The sequence below is a fragment of the Myripristis murdjan genome, chromosome 13 (assembly GCF_902150065.1).
Source record: "Myripristis murdjan chromosome 13, fMyrMur1.1, whole genome shotgun sequence".
Classification (NCBI taxonomy): Eukaryota; Metazoa; Chordata; class Actinopteri; order Holocentriformes; family Holocentridae; genus Myripristis; species Myripristis murdjan.
The window spans coordinates 14,961,103-14,977,911 of NC_043992.1; the positions used below are offsets into that span (position 1 = coordinate 14,961,103).

Consider the following 16,809-nt stretch of genomic DNA (forward strand, 5'->3'; position numbering starts at 1 on the left):
AGCGAGCAGGAAGGCTCCCTCCTTCATGACCTCAACTCATATGATCGCCTCGCTGATGCCATCTAGTGATTTGGCAGGGGAATGCCGGTATGAAAATCTGGAAATAACCTGTTTCTTCCCTCTGTCTGCTGTAGCTTAACTTCAGCAATGAACACAGATGTAGAGATGCACATCCTTCAGTGCTGACTGTAACTGAATAAACTGTGGCACAACTCTCTATGAAACCTTTTAACCTTTAACTTTTTGCAAAACAGGACAAGCATTCCAGTCTCAACATGTAATGAAGACCTATAAGGGCTGAAAATCTTAGACGTGATGCCCACCCTGCTTAATTAATAATAATACTGATTTCTATTTTTATTCTCACTCTGTTTTACACCAACAGCAGTTTTCAGAGGCCAACAACGACAGTTGGTTGGACATTTTTTTATTGCAATTTGAAATTTGGAGATGACTACAAGAGCAGTGTGATGAATGTATTGTACAGTATAAACTGAGTTTGAAGACACCCAAACAAAAACAAAGCAAGCCATACAAAGTAACCTAGTGTCCAAATAATTCTGTATTTCATCAAATATGAAAGTATGATGCAAAGGATGAAGACTGAATGTTACTGCTGTCCACTTAAGCTTGACATTCCTTTGAGACAGTTTCATATTCCTAGTCAATTCACGACTATGTAAGGCATTAAAACTTTGGTACACTATGTCCACTATAAATACACCCACCGAAACTGTCTGGGGAAGCCATACTGAATCAATACATCATAACAAACACCAAACACACCAGGTGAAGGTAGTGTGCTGTACTCCTGGGATAGCCTCAGTTAGTAACGCTGCTGTTACATGGATTGATTCAAAAACAGCAAAACTAGAAATACTATCATGAAGAATGGTCTGAAGTCAGTGTGGGCACCTTTACTCCCGCTCTGCTATGGCAACCAGGTGGGCCTCTATCTCTGCCTCTGATAGAGTCCTGGGGGAGGAAGAGGAGGGAGATGGGGCAGGGAGGTGAGGAGACATGGGAATAACAGCCAGAGGAATAGAGGAAACACACAAAGAACAAGGAGTGAACACCCCGTCAGCCATATCAAGTCCTGCATGGCAGCCATATACATTTAGGAATTTTATGCTATGTTATTAGGTTCTTTTAATTTTTTAATATTAAAACTTTATTTGGAGAGTTAGTTTTCACTGAGATGAAGAATCTTGTGGAGACAAGAGAGATAAGCAGGATCATGAGAAAAATAAAAGTTCCAGACCAGCAAAATGGAAGACTGCATCAAGTCAAAACAAAGTCAGTTAAGAGTGTTAAAAGAGTCATAAATCAATGTATCTTTCAATGAAATTCTACATAGTGTCCCTATGTCCACTATGTACCAGTTTTTACAATATTCCAGGTTTTCAAATAACTCCAAATTGCATGAATCCAAAACAGAGGTTCTTAATGTGTATGAGCCTCAAGATCCTTCATCATCAGTGTAAACTCAACATTCAGCATATCACACAAAACCACAGTATTTGCCAGAACACAAAAAGTACACTAGCCAGGGTCAATTTACCTGAACTTAGGTTGATCTCTGGTGACGATGCCCACCTCCAGCTCACTGGACTTAAAGTCCGTGGACAGGACAGAGGACAGACAGGAGATTGCCAACTGGAAAGAAGCATGAGGGTGCTAATCAGTTAAAATACATAAAAAAAACTTCTTGCTGTCCCATAATCATCTAACCCACCCTTTAACGTATGATACAGTAAATGAATATACCAGAGAGACATTGAAACACAACCAAGGTGATCCAAGGTGTTCTTTACTACTCATGAGGGTGGAGCAAAGACTTTCAGCCAAAGTGAATTTAAAAAATTTAGCAGTAGAGTTCAGGTCGTTCAGTCCTCGCCCTGACACAGGACCTTAGACTGTGGTTATACTCATCTTCTCAATGCCACTTTCGTCATCCAATCATACCAGGATGCATTAACTGTCAAGTCTGTTCACTCCGAGATCAGATCTTGCTCACATTTGGATCTCATCAGCCAGACCACATGACAAGGAGGCCTGGCTCACATTGACTTCCAATCTCAGTGAGTTGTAGACAGTGTGTGGGCATAATCCAGACAATTTATCAATACTTATAGTAGAATTTATCAGTGCGGAAATATATCCAATCATTATCTGATCAGAAGGGTCACACTTAAGTGTCAAGCCTTGGCACACATGTGGGCACAGCTTAGTTCCAACTTGGCAAATCCGATCACAACAGTCGCATTGAAAGGACAAGTGTAACCACGGCCCTACTCTTAGGTTGTATCGACTTTTGACTTCCCCAAAGGGTCATGTGCTTCATACAGACTTCTACCTACAAAGGTCGGAGTCTTGTAACAAAAATCTACATCATATTTCACTTACCCAAACACATGTTCGTATTCCTTCACTTTCACTGCACTGACACACACTACAATGTAAAAATATACTTTTAGACCAAGTTAATGACAAGTAGCTTCCAAGCAAGGAAGAGAGATGTAGCACAAAATAGTGCAGGGAAAGTAGACGAGGATTATGGTGAAGGATTATGGACATGTGTCGGCACAGGACACTTTTGGGGAATCAACACCTGATATGACCAAACACTACCAATGGGTCCGGTATCAGAGCAAGGAAGAGTCCTAACTTTTGTCCCAAGCACAAGCCTTCACTATTTTAAAAGGTGAAATGTTAGTCTTAAAAAGCTTCCAACACATGAATGCTGATCAAAAACACTTTTCTCTTACACGATGATTCATCTAACACCAATCTGCCCTGGACAAAAGAATTCCATGCCTTGCTCAAGAGCGCAGCAGCATCCTGAACATCCCATTGTTCTCAGGCAGCTCTTGCTCTCCTAGCTCCGTCCATTAAGCTCTGCTCCACCTACCTGTACAGCCCTGTCCTGGTTCAGCTCAGGCTTCTTCTTCAGTTTCTTTTCCAGATAGCTGTTGGCCTCCGTCTGTTTGGCCCCGACCGCCGTGGCCCTGAAGCCACAGTAATAGCCTGCTGGGTCACATTTATACAGCACGGGGCCCTGCTGGGGGTCCACAGCCACCAGGATCATACCTGGCAGGAGAATTAAAGAGGGATGGATAGGGAGGATGAGTGAGGGTGATGGGAAAATACAAAGAAAGGTATAAGACGTGGCTGGCTGTGATGACTAAAAACACCATCCTGGAAAAAGGGGGGAGCAGACAGGAGGTTGACACTATTTGACTGAATGAACAGGTAAGTGCAGGTGAAGTAAAACACAGAAGAAGAAACAAGGTCAGTAGTTGAGATTGTCAAAAAGGAGGATCCTTAAAACTGCTTTCAATGCTCCCACATATTAATTCCATTTAATTTTCCTTAAGACTGAAACACTGTAAAATAGCTGAATACATACATGAGAGCACTGTAGATGACATATCGTGTTGTATACAATAAAACTCTAACAAAAAAGATGAAAATAATTGAATACCTTCATATTGATGCTGTCACAATGTTATGGTCGTTGATACTTTTACACTCAAGGCATTTTTAAAGCAATAATTAGAAATGTGATGGTCATATGATGATCAAGCAGGTAGAGGCGAATCATAGAACGGCTACAACAGTCTAAAAAGTACAGAAAATTGCATTCTTTTATTGTAATGTAGCCTTTAAAATCTGGTAAAGACAACACATATACCATATCATGATATTACAGTATCACTATATCCAAACAATATCTCATTTCACATTACAATATCGATACAATATCAACATATCACCCAACTAGCACTGGGTATTTCCCAATTATTATTGTGTGCAGGCTTTGCGGGGCTTTGATTAAAAACAAACAAACAAACAAACAGAAAAACTAAAAAAAAAAAGTGAGACTTAATCAAAAGAAGGAAAAGCAGCATTATGAGCTCAGAGAGAGAGGGCTTCACTCACAGCAGCCAAGAGGCCTCATCTCGGCGTTTTGCGTGTACACCTGCGAGATATCGGCCATCCTGCGGCACAGTACGTCCGCTGTGATATCATAACCAAACTTATATTTCCACTCCCCCGCCTCCACTCTCGCCCGGTGAACCTGAGAGCGACTGTCCGCTGTACAGGATGGGACAAGACAGACATTTAGAGGTGCTACGTACAGCATTTTCAGCCTCAATAAGGCATTTGGACATTAATATTAAGAAATGAGTTGAATTACTGTGCGTGTGGAGGAAACTGTACATACCACTATGTCCAGTCATCACACAGCCGATGCGAGGGGTCAGGTTGAACATGTTGGTGATGGTAGTAGAGTCCAGCAGCTTGTCCTGCAGATGGGGAAAGGTCACAGTGTCAAATTCACTTTACATCATTATCCTGTGAAAACCAACATCAATATTGTGTTACGTTATGTAACAAATGTCAATATAACATTTGCAAATTATGTCAGTAACCACCTTTAAACCTGCTTTGACAGACTAAATGGGACAAGTGGAACAATGATTCATAACTGCCATGATATTTAGCCAGTGTGATAAATTGTCCGACAAAGGTCACCAAACATTGCAAAGCTTGGAGAGAACATTGGTTCTGACTGCTCCCCTGTTGTGAATTCCTCTTCAAAAATGGCTTTTGATTTGATAATCCTGCCAGTTTTATTGATCTTTGCCTTCTATTATAACAGCAAAAAAATTCAAGATCAAATTTAGACTCACTTAGGCTACCTGTCAGCCATGATGATGACTGGAAATTCAAATCTGTGCACAGAGGTTGCCTCTGGCTTGGTAATGTGAGTCCTGGGTCTCTTAACTACCTCCAACTGTCCTGTCAGCAGAGTCATGACTCTGTCTGGCTTCACTGCTCACATCCATCCTTATCACTGTTCTGCCTCACCTCAAATCATCATTCTTCATTGTGTGTGTGTGTGTGTGTGTGTGTGTGTGTCACAATATCTTACTGGTACTTTCTTCTGTGTTACCACCACAGCGCTGTCTTTCCCCCGGACCCCCACTGATGTCAAACCACCCTGGGAAATGGCTTTGAAGGCATACTCTGCAAGACAGAACATGTATTATGTAAAATAGAACAGAAAAGAAATAACACAAATAAATGGTGTATTAAGTATTTTAATAGCCTATTTTACAAGCAATTTTCCAACGTTTGGCTTATCCGCATACTGAAGATCTTTATGTGTTGCTTAATGCTTATGTGATTTTATTGGCTTAATTATTTGGTCAGCCTTCAGGGGTTAAATATTTGAAAAGTTGGAAAGTTCATAACCGTTTTGCCGACTGCCCCCTCGCCAAAGAATGCCTCCCCTCCAAGATTAATCTATACTGATTAGCTCAGATCGAGCCACAGTATTTGTTCTGGTAACACTTACTGACCTCAAATATGAAATGCCAACATCACTTGATGATGCAGTCAACCAAACTTTGATTAGAAAAGGGGGCGCAATTTGTGGCAAGCCTTTGAAGAGCGTCCAGAATCACCCCCCTATTAATTTTGAAGACTGGCGCTGAAAACACTTCAACGCTTGTTCTAATATACACTGACTTCAAATGAGTAACGCTAATATGGTTTGTTGGATTGAAATAACTGTTTATGGGACGACACCGGCCGAAGCGCTCCAGTGTGACGCTCCACATGCCCGGACTGCACCCCACCCTCACCGAGCCCCACAACTCCAAGCTCCACATTTCATTATCATGTGCTGTGTGGTGCAGCGGCAGGACGGTGCCGTATTCTTGTTCCAGGGCTGTAAGACAAGAGAAAATGTCTCACCGACTTGGTAAAGGCGGCCCTCTGGTGAAAATATGGTGATGTGTCGGTCGAAACCAGCGTTGGATCCGCGGGACATTTTGCTCCTGGTGACCTTAAATGAACCTGAAAACACTTATTGCACCTTTAGACCTCCTTTAATCTGTAACTCTCCTCTATTTTAGTATGAAAAACAAGGAAACAGCATGCCTGTAAGTTAGCCTCAACGACTAGCACGATAATGGACTAACTTCCCTGTTAAGTTTTACTTTCTCTTTCATTTCTTCACTGAGGTGCTCGGTGATAGGCGCATCTCACACATGATTATTGGATGGCTGTAATAAGGAAGTCAAGTGACTTGACCAGTTAGACTGGTCTACTTTATCTGGATCAGGGACTTCGTTATGACTCTAATATGCTTTTTCAGAAGAGGGATTTTTGGCGATATGTCACAGCACAACTTTTAGGAGGAGGGTGGAATGATTAAGAAAGAGGCGTAATCCCGCACACCTCTCTCTCTCTCTCTCTCTCTCTCTCTCTCTCTCTCTCTCTCTCTCTCTCTCTCTCTCTCTCTCTCTCTCTCTCTCTCTCTGTGTGTGTGTGTGTGTGTCCCTCTCTCTCCGTTTCTCTCCCTCTCTCGCCTGTCATTTGGCCACTGGTGGCCCCCAGAGACGGAGCCTAATGTCTGGCCGCAGGGTGGGTTTCTGTCTCAGCGACAAGAAGCGCAAGAGGATGAACCTAGACGCGTTTGCAGAGCTGTGTGCGTAAGTTGACACTATTGCACTTTCTGATTCATTTACAACTAATCAGCCATTTCAGTATCTAATAGTGAATGATCTGTCAGAGTGAATGATACTCAGTGTCAGTGGTTCTCAGATGGGCTCAGTAAGGGGGTGGTCCCACAGCAAAAAAAAAAAAAAGCTATTTTAATCATGTGGTTTTCATTTCTATAGCTATATGCAATTCATAACTTAATCTGCTATAATAAAAAAATCCTCCCATGTGACAAAAATAAAGCATTTTGAGGCATGCTGTTGTAAAGTATCATCAGATGACTCCAAAACTGACACCATCAACAGTAAAATATATAAACTGTAATTTGTAAATTGTATTTTTCTGCAGGCGTCATGGGGTGGAAGTGGTGGAGGTAAGTGTGTTATGACATTACTATGCTTAGACTGATGGCAATAACCTTGTAGGTTTACAAGGATGGGAGATGTTAAATCTACTGGTACAAAAATCTGGAAGAGATGATAAGCTGTAATTATGCAGCAATTAACCTAGTGTGTGTGGGTGTGTGTGTATGGTGGCCATATTAACACCCTGTTCGCAGTTGTGTGTGTGTTGATATGCAGTTTTATTAGTGCATATGCAAAAAAAGAACTCACACACACTCAGTCCTCACCTCCCCACCCTTAAACATATACAAGCATGTACACACACACACACACACACACACACACACACACACACATACATACACTTACAGCAAAGATAGGCAATCAAAAGTAGTCAAACAAGTTAAACTAATTGCTTAATTATACTGACAGTTTTGCCAATGATTGTGTTCCTGTACAGGTAAGATCACATAGTCTACTGTATGAGAGGAGTGTCACATGTCCGCACACAGACACGCACTTGCGCACATAGTGTCATTTCCAGGTGATGGCCGCTTTAAGAGATATGTCACTGCCACCTGTAGCCACCTTCCTCCATCTTTATGAAGCAGTACAGTAAACAATGGCCGCCTGGCGTCACTGCTGAAACATTTCATTGCATGTGAATGTCTCTACAGCAGCTTGGGAAAGACTGGATTACATGAAGCAGTGGTGACTACATTGTTTTATTTTGGCTTATGGCATGGTGTCATGATGTCAGGGTTGCTGGAAAAATGAGCCAGTAAATCATTACTACTTTCTGAAGCCTTAGTAAAATTACCTAAATACATGCAATCACTGGCAAGAAGCCTAGCCGCCCCTATCAGCCTCTACGCTGCATTTTGCATTGGGTACCACTGATTCACACTTCAGGGTCTGCATGTTGAGAAGCACTTGCAATATTGGAGTAAGACACAGACTATTATTATTCATTATTTATTGTATATAGTATTTGTTTGATAGAGACAGATGCAGTATATACATAGAACTGCGCCACAGTTATCCAATGCAGTGCATCACAGCAGTTATAGCTACTGCTAATTTCCAATACCTGTCCCTATAAGGGCCTTTCAAAATAACAGACATAAAATATATTTACAGACAACAGAGTTAAGCTATATGGTGCATTTTAATGACCTTATAGGAACAGCAGTACGTATATATATACGTATATATGTGTGTGTGTGTGTGTGTGTGTGTATATATGTGTATATATATATATATATATATATATATATATATAAATGATCAACATTTTAAGACCAGTTGAGAAATTGCAAGAATTTACATTTTGCACTGTTGGATCTTAAGAAGGTTCTAAGTAGAGAACCATTAAACTGAAAAAGGCTGTTCATCAGCTGATCAAAAGTTTAAGATCACTGCCTTTAAAAGCCCAAATCTTGGCAAAAATGTGGATTCAGTGTCATTTTCTGTCAGGTATCCACACTGTCATGACTTCCTGATGGCAAAGGCAAAAAAGATTTCTCTCTTTGAACGCGGTCGGATTGTTGAGCTGCATAAGCAAGGCCCGACAACAAAGCCCTCATAGTATGCCATTGCTGCTGAGGTTGGATGCAGTAAGACAGTCATTTTAAACTTCTTAAAAGATCCTGAGGGTTATGGAACAAAAAAGTCAAGTGGTAGACCCAAAAAAAGGATCCAATTGGCTGTCTGTCAAGACACGGGACGATCCTCGGCCCAAATTAAGCTTGTCACTGGTGCCAACTACAGTCCCATAACCATCTGACAGCATCTGCGAGAAAAGGGTTTTAAGAACAAAACACGTATTCAAAGGCCTCATCTCCTTCAACGGCACAAAATTGCCCGTTTGGAGTTTGCATGAGAGCACCAAACATGGGACATTGAAAGGTGGAAGAAAGTTTTATTCTCTGATGAGAAAAAATTTAACCATGACGGTCCTGATGGCTTCCCACGTTACTGACATGACAAGGAGATCCCACCTGAGATGTTTTCTACACGGCACGGTGGAGGGGGCGCCATCATGATCTGGGGGGCTTTTTCCTTCAATGGAACAATGGAGCTTCAGGTTGTGCAGAGGCGTCAAACGGTAGCTGGCTATGTGGAGATGTTGCAGGGGGCATCCCTCATGACTGAAGGCCATCGTCTGTGTGGGAATGATGGGGTTTTTCAACAGGATAACGCTGCAGTTCACAATGCCCGCCTGACAAAGGACTTCTTCCAGGGAAATAACATCAACACTCCTGCGTGTTCCCCTGATCTAAATCCAATTGAGAACATTTGGGGTTTGATGGCAAGGGAAGTTTACAGAAATGGACACCAGTTCCAGACAGTGGATGCCCTCTGTGAAGCCATCTTCACCACTTGGAGCAACATTCCCACTAGCCTCCTGGAAACACTAGCATCAAGCATGCCGAAACAGATTTTTGAGGTGATTAACAAGAAAGCTTTTTTGCCTTTGCCATCAGGAGGTCATTACAGTGTGGATAGCTGACAGACAACATTTTGAAGCTCTACTTAGAACCTTCTTAAGATCCAAATGGTGCAAAATATAATATCTATCTATCTCTCTCTCTCTCTCTCTCTCTCTCTCTCTCTATATATATATATATATATATATATGTGTGTGTGTGTGTGTGTGTGTGTGTGTGTGTACATGTATATATATATATATATATATATATATATATATATATACAGTACAGGCCAAAAGTTTGGACACACCTTCTCATTCAATGTGTTTTCTTTATTTTCATGACTATTTACATTGTAGATTCTCACTGAAGGAATTAAAACTATGAATTAACACATGTGGAGTTATGTACTTAACAAAAAAAGGTGAAATAACTGAAAACATGTTTATATTCTAGTTTCTTCAAAATAGCCACCCTTTGCTCTGATTACTGCTTTGCACACTCTTGGCATTCTCTCCATGAGCTTCAAGAGGTAGTCACCTGAAATGGTTTTCACTTCACAGGTGGGCCTTATCAGGGTTAATTAGTGGAATTTCTTGCTTTATCAATGGGGTTGGGACCATCAGTTGTGTTGTGCAGAAGTCAGGTTACTACACAGCCGACAGCCCTATTGGACAACTGTTAAAATTCATATTATGGCAAGAACCAATCAGCTAACTAAAGAAAAACGAGTGGCCATCATTACTTTAAGAAATGAAGGTCAGTCAGTCCGGAAAATTGCAAAAACTTTAAATGTGTCCCCAAGTGGAGTCGCAAAAACCATCAAGCGCTACAACGAAACTGGCACACATGAGGACCGACCCAGGAAAGGAAGACCAAGAGTCACCTCTGCTTCTGAGGACAAGTTCATCCGAGTCACCAGCCTCAGAAATCGCAAGTTAACAGCAGCTCAGATCAGAGAGCAGATAAATGCCACACAGAGTTCTAGCAGCAGACCCATCTCTAGAACAACTGTTAAGAGGAGACTGCGCCAATCAGGCCTTCATGGTCAAATAGCTGCTAGGAAACCAGTGCTAAGGAGAGGCAACAAGCAGAAGAGATTTGTTTGGGCCAAGAAACACAAGAAATGGACATTAGACCAGTGGAAATCTGTGCTTTGGTCTGATGAGTCCAAATTTGAGATCTTTGGTTCCAACCGCCGTGTCTTTGTGAGACGCAGAAAAGGTGAACGGATGGATTCCACATGCCTGGTTCCCACCGTGAAGCATGGAGGAGGAGGTGTGGATGGTGTGGGGGTGTTTTGCTGGTGACACTGTTGGGGATTTATTCCAAATTGAAGGCACACTGAACCAGCATGGCTACCACAGCATCCTGCAGCGACATGCCATCCCATCCGGTTTGCGTTTAGTTGGACGATCATTTATTTTTCAACAGGACAATGACCCTAAACACACCTCCAGGCTGTGTAAGGGCTATTTGACCAAGAAGGAGAGTGATGGAGTGCTGCAGCAGATGACCTGGCCTCCACAGTCACCGGACCTGAACCCAATCGAGATGGTATGGGGTGAGCTGGACTGCAGAGTGAAGGCAAAGGGGCCAACAAATGCTAAACACCTCTGGGAACTCCTTCAAGACTGTTGGAAAACCATTTCAGGTGACTACCTCTTGAAGCTCATGGAGAGAATGCCAAGAGTGTGCAAAGCAGTAATCAGAGCAAAGGGTGGCTATTTTGAAGAAAAAACATGTTTTCAGTTATTTCACCTTTTTTTGTTAAGTACATAACTCCACATGTGTTCATTCATAGTTTCGATTCCTTCAGTGAGAATCTACAATGTAAATAGTCATGAAAATAAAGAAAACGCATTGAATGAGAAGGTGTGTCCAAACTTTTGGCTTGTACTGTATGTATGTAGATTAGATTGATGTGTTTACCCATGGAAGGGATCGCTTCCTGTCTGAGGAACTGAAATAATATTTTTTTCAATGACTTTTTGTTAATTCATTACAGCATGTATTCAGTTCATTGTTGTGCAAAACATTGTCTTATGTCACCCCCTGTAATTCATTCTCTAAACTTGACAGATTGTTTTTTGGCATTGTATCTGATTTTTGTAAGCTATAGTTGTAGTTGTAGCTGGCAAAGCATATCTTTATTAGTTTCCTGCTGCTAGAATCATGCTGTGATCCGACAGACTGTTATGAAATTGTATCTCCATATTGCATTCTTCCTGGTTATAAAATACCAAATCAATTTAGGACTGGGTTTATGTGGTGATTCGGGTGGGCCTTTTCATTTTATGACCGAAATCAAATTTAGACAAGGAACTTTTGAGTTGTTTTTTTTTTCTTGTCTCACCAGTAAATATAAAATCACCAAAAATCATCACTTGTTTTATGAAAAATAAATTTGCGCAGTTTTTCATAAAATCCAAATTTGCTGGCAATAATTACACCATGGTATCAAAATTAATTTGATAATAATGTATTTATGTCTAAACTGCTACACATAGCACCTTCAAAATAAAACACACATTATATGTCATATTACATTCCCAGAACATTACCCACAGATGAATAAAATCAGGAGCTCCTCATGACTTTTTTCAAATGTTTGAGAAGTAACTTACTGTTCCTGTGGTTTGCCAGGTCCAACACATAGGATGGTCAGATATGTAGGTGTAAGAGTGTTTCTCTTATAGATCGACCTTAGCCAGCCGCTGGTGGCCCAGGGGCCCTTCGACGTCATCGTCCACAAGTTATCTGACGTCATCGTGGAGGCTGACCGTGACAGCCAATCACAGCAGCTCCTCACCAACTTCCAGGTAGGCTGCGTTTAAAGAGAATGACCTCTTTTGCATCTGTGTCATTTAGTCCATTCAGAATTTATCACCTACAGATGACTGTAATTCCTTACATAATTAGTGAGAATGGAGCGACACACTGATATTCAGTGTATCGCAATACAAAAATGCAACAGTATGTACTGTGTGATAAATGAATGGTAATATTAGCTACATTTTATCCAGTTGTAGTATGTAATGCAACTACTAGAAAGATTTAAAGCTCAGAAATACAACTCTTATTATTGCTGTATTGAATTCTGAGCCCATAGCCCCATGTGTCAAATTGTATTGTGAGATGAGCATATTGTACAATACGTATAATCCCCAAAGCTTGTGCAACTGATTATGTGTGCACACGCCTTTAAATTGAGCCTAAAGAGCTACACCCATGCCCCACAAGGTTCGTAATTTATGCATTCCCATCATATCTTTCCCTAATGTCCTCCTTTCTCATCTAATGTAAGGGGCGCCGCGCACGGTGGCTGACCCGAAGTTCTCCTGATCCTGTAACCCTGTATTTGTCATGTCTGTTTGGTGTCTCTTGGACGGGATGTAACTTAAATTGGAATTTCCCCTTGTGGGATTAATTGTACTTAAGTGTACTTACTTACTTACTTACTTACTTATTGAGTAATATTCAATGTTATGTTATTTCCTTGCACTGATGGACTCACAGTTTGGCTGCAGTCCATTGCATGTGACATGTGCACGGGGATAACATGCTTAACACTTAACACTGACACACGCAGTAACCCTGTAATGTAATCACATTACAGAGTTATGTGTCAGCCCACCCCAGTACAGTTCTTCTGGACCCACTGCCTGCCATGACTCAGCTGCTGGACCGCTTCGCCTCCTATCGGATCATGAACAAGCTGCACAATTCACTCCGAGGTGCGGTACCGCTCCAGTCAGTACTATGGATTTGCTGTTCTGCTCATAAGGCATGCACAGGTGGTGTTACTTAACATGCACTGCACATATACAAATGTATTTGACAGACTGGCGTATCTGCAGTCCTCCCTACCTTGAGATCCATCATGCCAGCGACATTTTGACCATACAGCAGGCTATGGTGACCCAGGGCCTCAGCTTCCCTCTCAGTCAGTATGCTGCATCTTTGTCTGACTTTGCATCTGCCGGTTCTAGTGCTTCCTTGTGTCTGAATGCTAGATTTAGTACATAATTTATACTTTTTTTCATTCTATCTTACCTGACCAATCAGCATTTATGTATGTATGTATATTGTATGAATTTAGTCTTACATGCACTCATGTAAAGTCTAAAAGCTCAGTCAAAAACATCGTCAACCATTTTTTGTTATCTAGAAGTAACATTACAGTCTGACACTGCAAAAACCAACCATTCAATAGGACAAAGCCTGAAAGTATTTCCTCTTTTCCTCAGTTTGCAAGACAAGGGTGGCCCATGGCTCGCAGTCCCATGAGGTGAGTGGTGTGCAGATATCTTGTCTGTTATGCTCTCATTTCATGCCTGTGAAAAATAATAAAATAACTGTAGTTAATAAGAGTATATTCACTGGTGCTCTCTCTGTTTATTCCATGCCGATGTGCTCCAGATGTCTCTGATCTTCAGTGCAGGGAGTCTGGCAGATGTCCGTCCTCCCTGTGTGCTCCAGAGCTTCGTCAATCACGGTGCCGTTCTTCACAAGGTGTTCGTGGTGGGAGACAGACACTTCTGTGTGGAGAGACCCTCGCTGAAGAACTTCCCCTCCGGACCCTGTGGTCAGTCCACACACAGAGTCCACTACTGAGTAGGGATGGGATGATGTAGGATTTCATCACGGATCACACTAAACAATACTCATGAAATGTTGATCGTGATATTTGGCCAGGACAATCGCAACATGAAATTTTCATATCATCCCATGCCTACTAAGTACTGAGAAGTCTTTTGTGTCATCATTTATCAAAAACTAATACAAGCTTTAAGCAAAATTGTATTTCTCACTAAGATTGCATTATTTTCACTAATATAAATGAAAAAAAGTTTCCCAGTTTTTGCTGAAAGTCAAAATTCCTCATCATTTGGTATGCCCACTGTGTGTCTTAATTGTAGCTTGCACCTTGTCCAGCACCAACTTTACATGTTTTTGTTTGTTTGTTTTTTGTAGAATATGAAAATTCACATTATTCCAGCAACATCACCCCACAGAGTCTTGTGATTTTACTGTGTGTTTTGCCTTTTCCCTTTTCAAATGTTCCCAAAGATTTTCAGTGGTGTTGAGGTTGTCTGACTGTGGAGGGAAAGCTGTGCAAATCAGCACTTCTTACTCCTCTGTGGATTTCAGATAAGTCTGGCACAGCTGCAGTGCATGTTGAGGGTCACTTTCCTGCTGAAACATAAATCCTCTTCCACAAAACTTAAAGCTTCGAGGGCCTTTTTGTGACAGCCCTTCTGGCTGTGCAAGTCATCAACCCTGAAACAGGAGAAAAATCAGCACACCTGAATCCCACCACCATGTCACACCACAGGCTAAATGCACTGTCTCATGCAGCCATCTCTTCACATAAGCAACAGTAAAATGTTCATAGTGTTTGGGCCATGATGAACTTTCAGATTTGTTTTGTTATTGGAGAAGTAGATCAGAAAACTGCCACTCTCCCATTAAGGTCAGTTTACCAGTTGACTTTTGGTTGTATTTCTATTAACTATAGCAGGGTGTTCTTCTTTTGCTGGCTCTGTATCTTTTTTTTTTTTTTTTCTTAAAGATTTTTCAGCAGAGGGAGACAGGAAAGGCAGGGGGAGAGAGGGAATGACACGCAGCAAATGGCCAGGGCTCAGACTTGAACCCAGGCCACTGCAGTAAGCACATGAGCTGTCAGGGTACCCCTGCTGGCTCTGTGTGCTCACCACAGTGTTGTTCAGTCTCGTAAAGATTTAGACACATCAGGACACTTTAGGTCTGCATGGTCTTGTTTTGGATGGAAATGACTTGGGTTTGTATGGAATTTTTGATTTTTTCCTGTTGTTTTTTTTTTTTTTCACTGATCTCCTACTTGTTTACTCCTGCATTCATTGCATTTGTTGTTTCTTTATGTGTCCAGACAGGAAGACCATCTTCTTCAACAGCCACGAGGTGTCCAAGCCTGAGTCCAGCTCCCACCTCACAGCAGTAAGTGTCAGCTGGCATTACAAACATAAACAAACCACAGGCAACATCCATATACCATGTCATATAGTGTGTATCAAAAGTGCAGAAGATATGTTTCAGAGTGAGATAAATATTGGTAACATTAATTTAGCAAGCTGTGAATTTCATGGTAAGTAGGTAATAATTAGTAAGTAACATATTTGAAGGCTCTTTGAAATTACCCTTGAATTTCATCAACATATACCTCAAAAGTGATTGATAACCTAAAATTTTACTTTTACTGTCTCTAAATTCATTCTCAACAGTCCATGTGATGCTGCAAACTGATTGATTTTTATTATTATTGATTTTTAATTGAGGGTTTTATTGTAACCCCCCCCCCCCCCCAAAAAAAGAAAAAACAAAAAGAAAAAAAAAATAAGCTGCACAGAACTTGTTGCATTCAAGCTGCACATGTAAAGGCAGTCTTAAAATTTAATGATATATTCCATGACCAGTGGCAACCCTGGTCATGGAATATATCATTAACCCAAGCTACAAAATTCTCGTTGTCTGGTTTCACTTTCATTCCCCTGTCCTTAAGTTTCTAACTTAGCCAATGTCCAACCTTGACCTTTTCGAATCTCTTTCGCTTTCTCTCTGATCTTTTATATTTTAGTTTAAAATAAGTTGCAATGTTGCATGGAGTTGCAGATGTGTGGAGTTTGCTGCACCAGTACAATGTAGACTGTGTCATAAAAGTCTTTAGTCAAAGAAAAGACCCTCTGTGATCTCTCACATACTTTGCTGTGGTCGTCTGGATTTTAAGCCACTCGCCCTCAGCCATTTTGCACCCAAGTATCCTGAAACGCATCACACAAACGCTCCCTCCCCCTGTTCTCCTAAGCTGGACGAGCAGATGCCGTGCCTGCCGCCTCCCAGCTCTGAGGCCGTCGCCGCCCTGGTCAAGGAGCTCCGAGTTCAGCTGGGCATGGCGCTGTTTGGCGTGGACGTCATCATCAGCATACACACACACACCCTCACTGTCATTGACATCAACATCTTCCCAGGTGGGTGCACACACATACACACACACACATGCTGCACACACAGTGAAATCCTGATGCACCACACACTGACGCTCTCTGTCCCTCAGGCTACGAGGGAGTCCCCCAGTTTTTCTCCTCCCTGCTCTGCCACATCGAGTCAGTATTGGACAAACAGACTGCTGCTAGCCCCCAGGCTGCTGGATCCCCTGAATCAACACAAGCCACGGGTAGTCCATCTGCTCAGACGGCCAGCCTTTGAGTGCAGCCTCAGGAGCAGATCACTGATTCTGCGGCGCCTCAATGGCCTCCGGAGACTCGAGAAACACAAGTCGCTCTTCTGCACAAGCTCTTCCACTGGGGACCAAAAAGGTTTCACAGTAACAGATTTAGCTATATTCCAGACTACTTCTACAACTACATCTACCTTAACTGTCCACCTAAGCCTTACCCAAACAAAATTAATGACATTTGTGATTTTGTACAAGTAAGAGATGCTGCTCTTTTTAGGTGTAATCCACTGTGATTAGTGAG

At 41.7% G+C, this 16,809-nt stretch overlaps 2 protein-coding genes across 3 annotated transcripts; one reads left to right on the forward strand and one right to left on the reverse strand.

Annotated features, from left to right (window-relative positions):
- Positions 1-419: 419 nt before the first annotated feature.
- On the reverse strand, positions 420-6,059 carry LOC115369912 (proteasome subunit alpha type-6-like). 2 transcript variants are annotated; one of them, XM_030066642.1, is made up of 8 exons: positions 5,767-6,059; positions 4,940-5,034; positions 4,229-4,310; positions 3,943-4,098; positions 2,912-3,090; positions 1,562-1,656; positions 894-975; positions 420-860 (listed from the first exon to the last, which is right to left on the reverse strand). In XM_030066642.1, the coding sequence occupies exons 1-7, from the start codon at positions 5,840-5,842 to the stop codon at positions 918-920; spliced, it is 741 nt and encodes a 246-aa protein (XP_029922502.1). In that variant the 5' UTR covers positions 5,843-6,059; the 3' UTR covers positions 420-860; positions 894-917. The 2 variants fall into 2 exon arrangements, with proteins under 2 accessions (XP_029922502.1, XP_029922501.1); XM_030066641.1 differs by having other exon boundaries at positions 420-975.
- Positions 6,060-6,357: 298 nt separating this feature from the next.
- Positions 6,358-16,792, forward strand: LOC115369913 (inositol-tetrakisphosphate 1-kinase-like; the record flags this gene model as incomplete). Its single annotated transcript, XM_030066643.1, has 10 exons — positions 6,358-6,506; positions 6,865-6,889; positions 11,992-12,114; positions 12,912-13,029; positions 13,137-13,238; positions 13,543-13,583; positions 13,715-13,880; positions 15,204-15,271; positions 16,137-16,299; positions 16,386-16,792. Coding segments are annotated over 10 exons (1,107 nt in total), but the record flags the coding sequence as incomplete, so codon positions are not given.
- Between the last annotated feature and the right edge of the window lie 17 nt (positions 16,793-16,809).

Excerpts from the sequence above, each read along its gene's own strand:
- LOC115369912 (XM_030066642.1), bottom strand. The coding sequence starts at position 5,842 with ATGTCCCGCGGATCCAACGCTGGTTTCGACCGACACATCACCATATTT. Across the intron at positions 5,035-5,766 it reads GGGCCGCCTTTACCAAGTCG|AGTATGCCTTCAAAGCCATT; the intron begins GTGAGACATTTT and ends TCTGTCTTGCAG. Across the intron at positions 4,099-4,228 it reads TGTGATGACTGGACATAGTG|CGGACAGTCGCTCTCAGGTT; the intron begins GTATGTACAGTT and ends CATCCTGTACAG.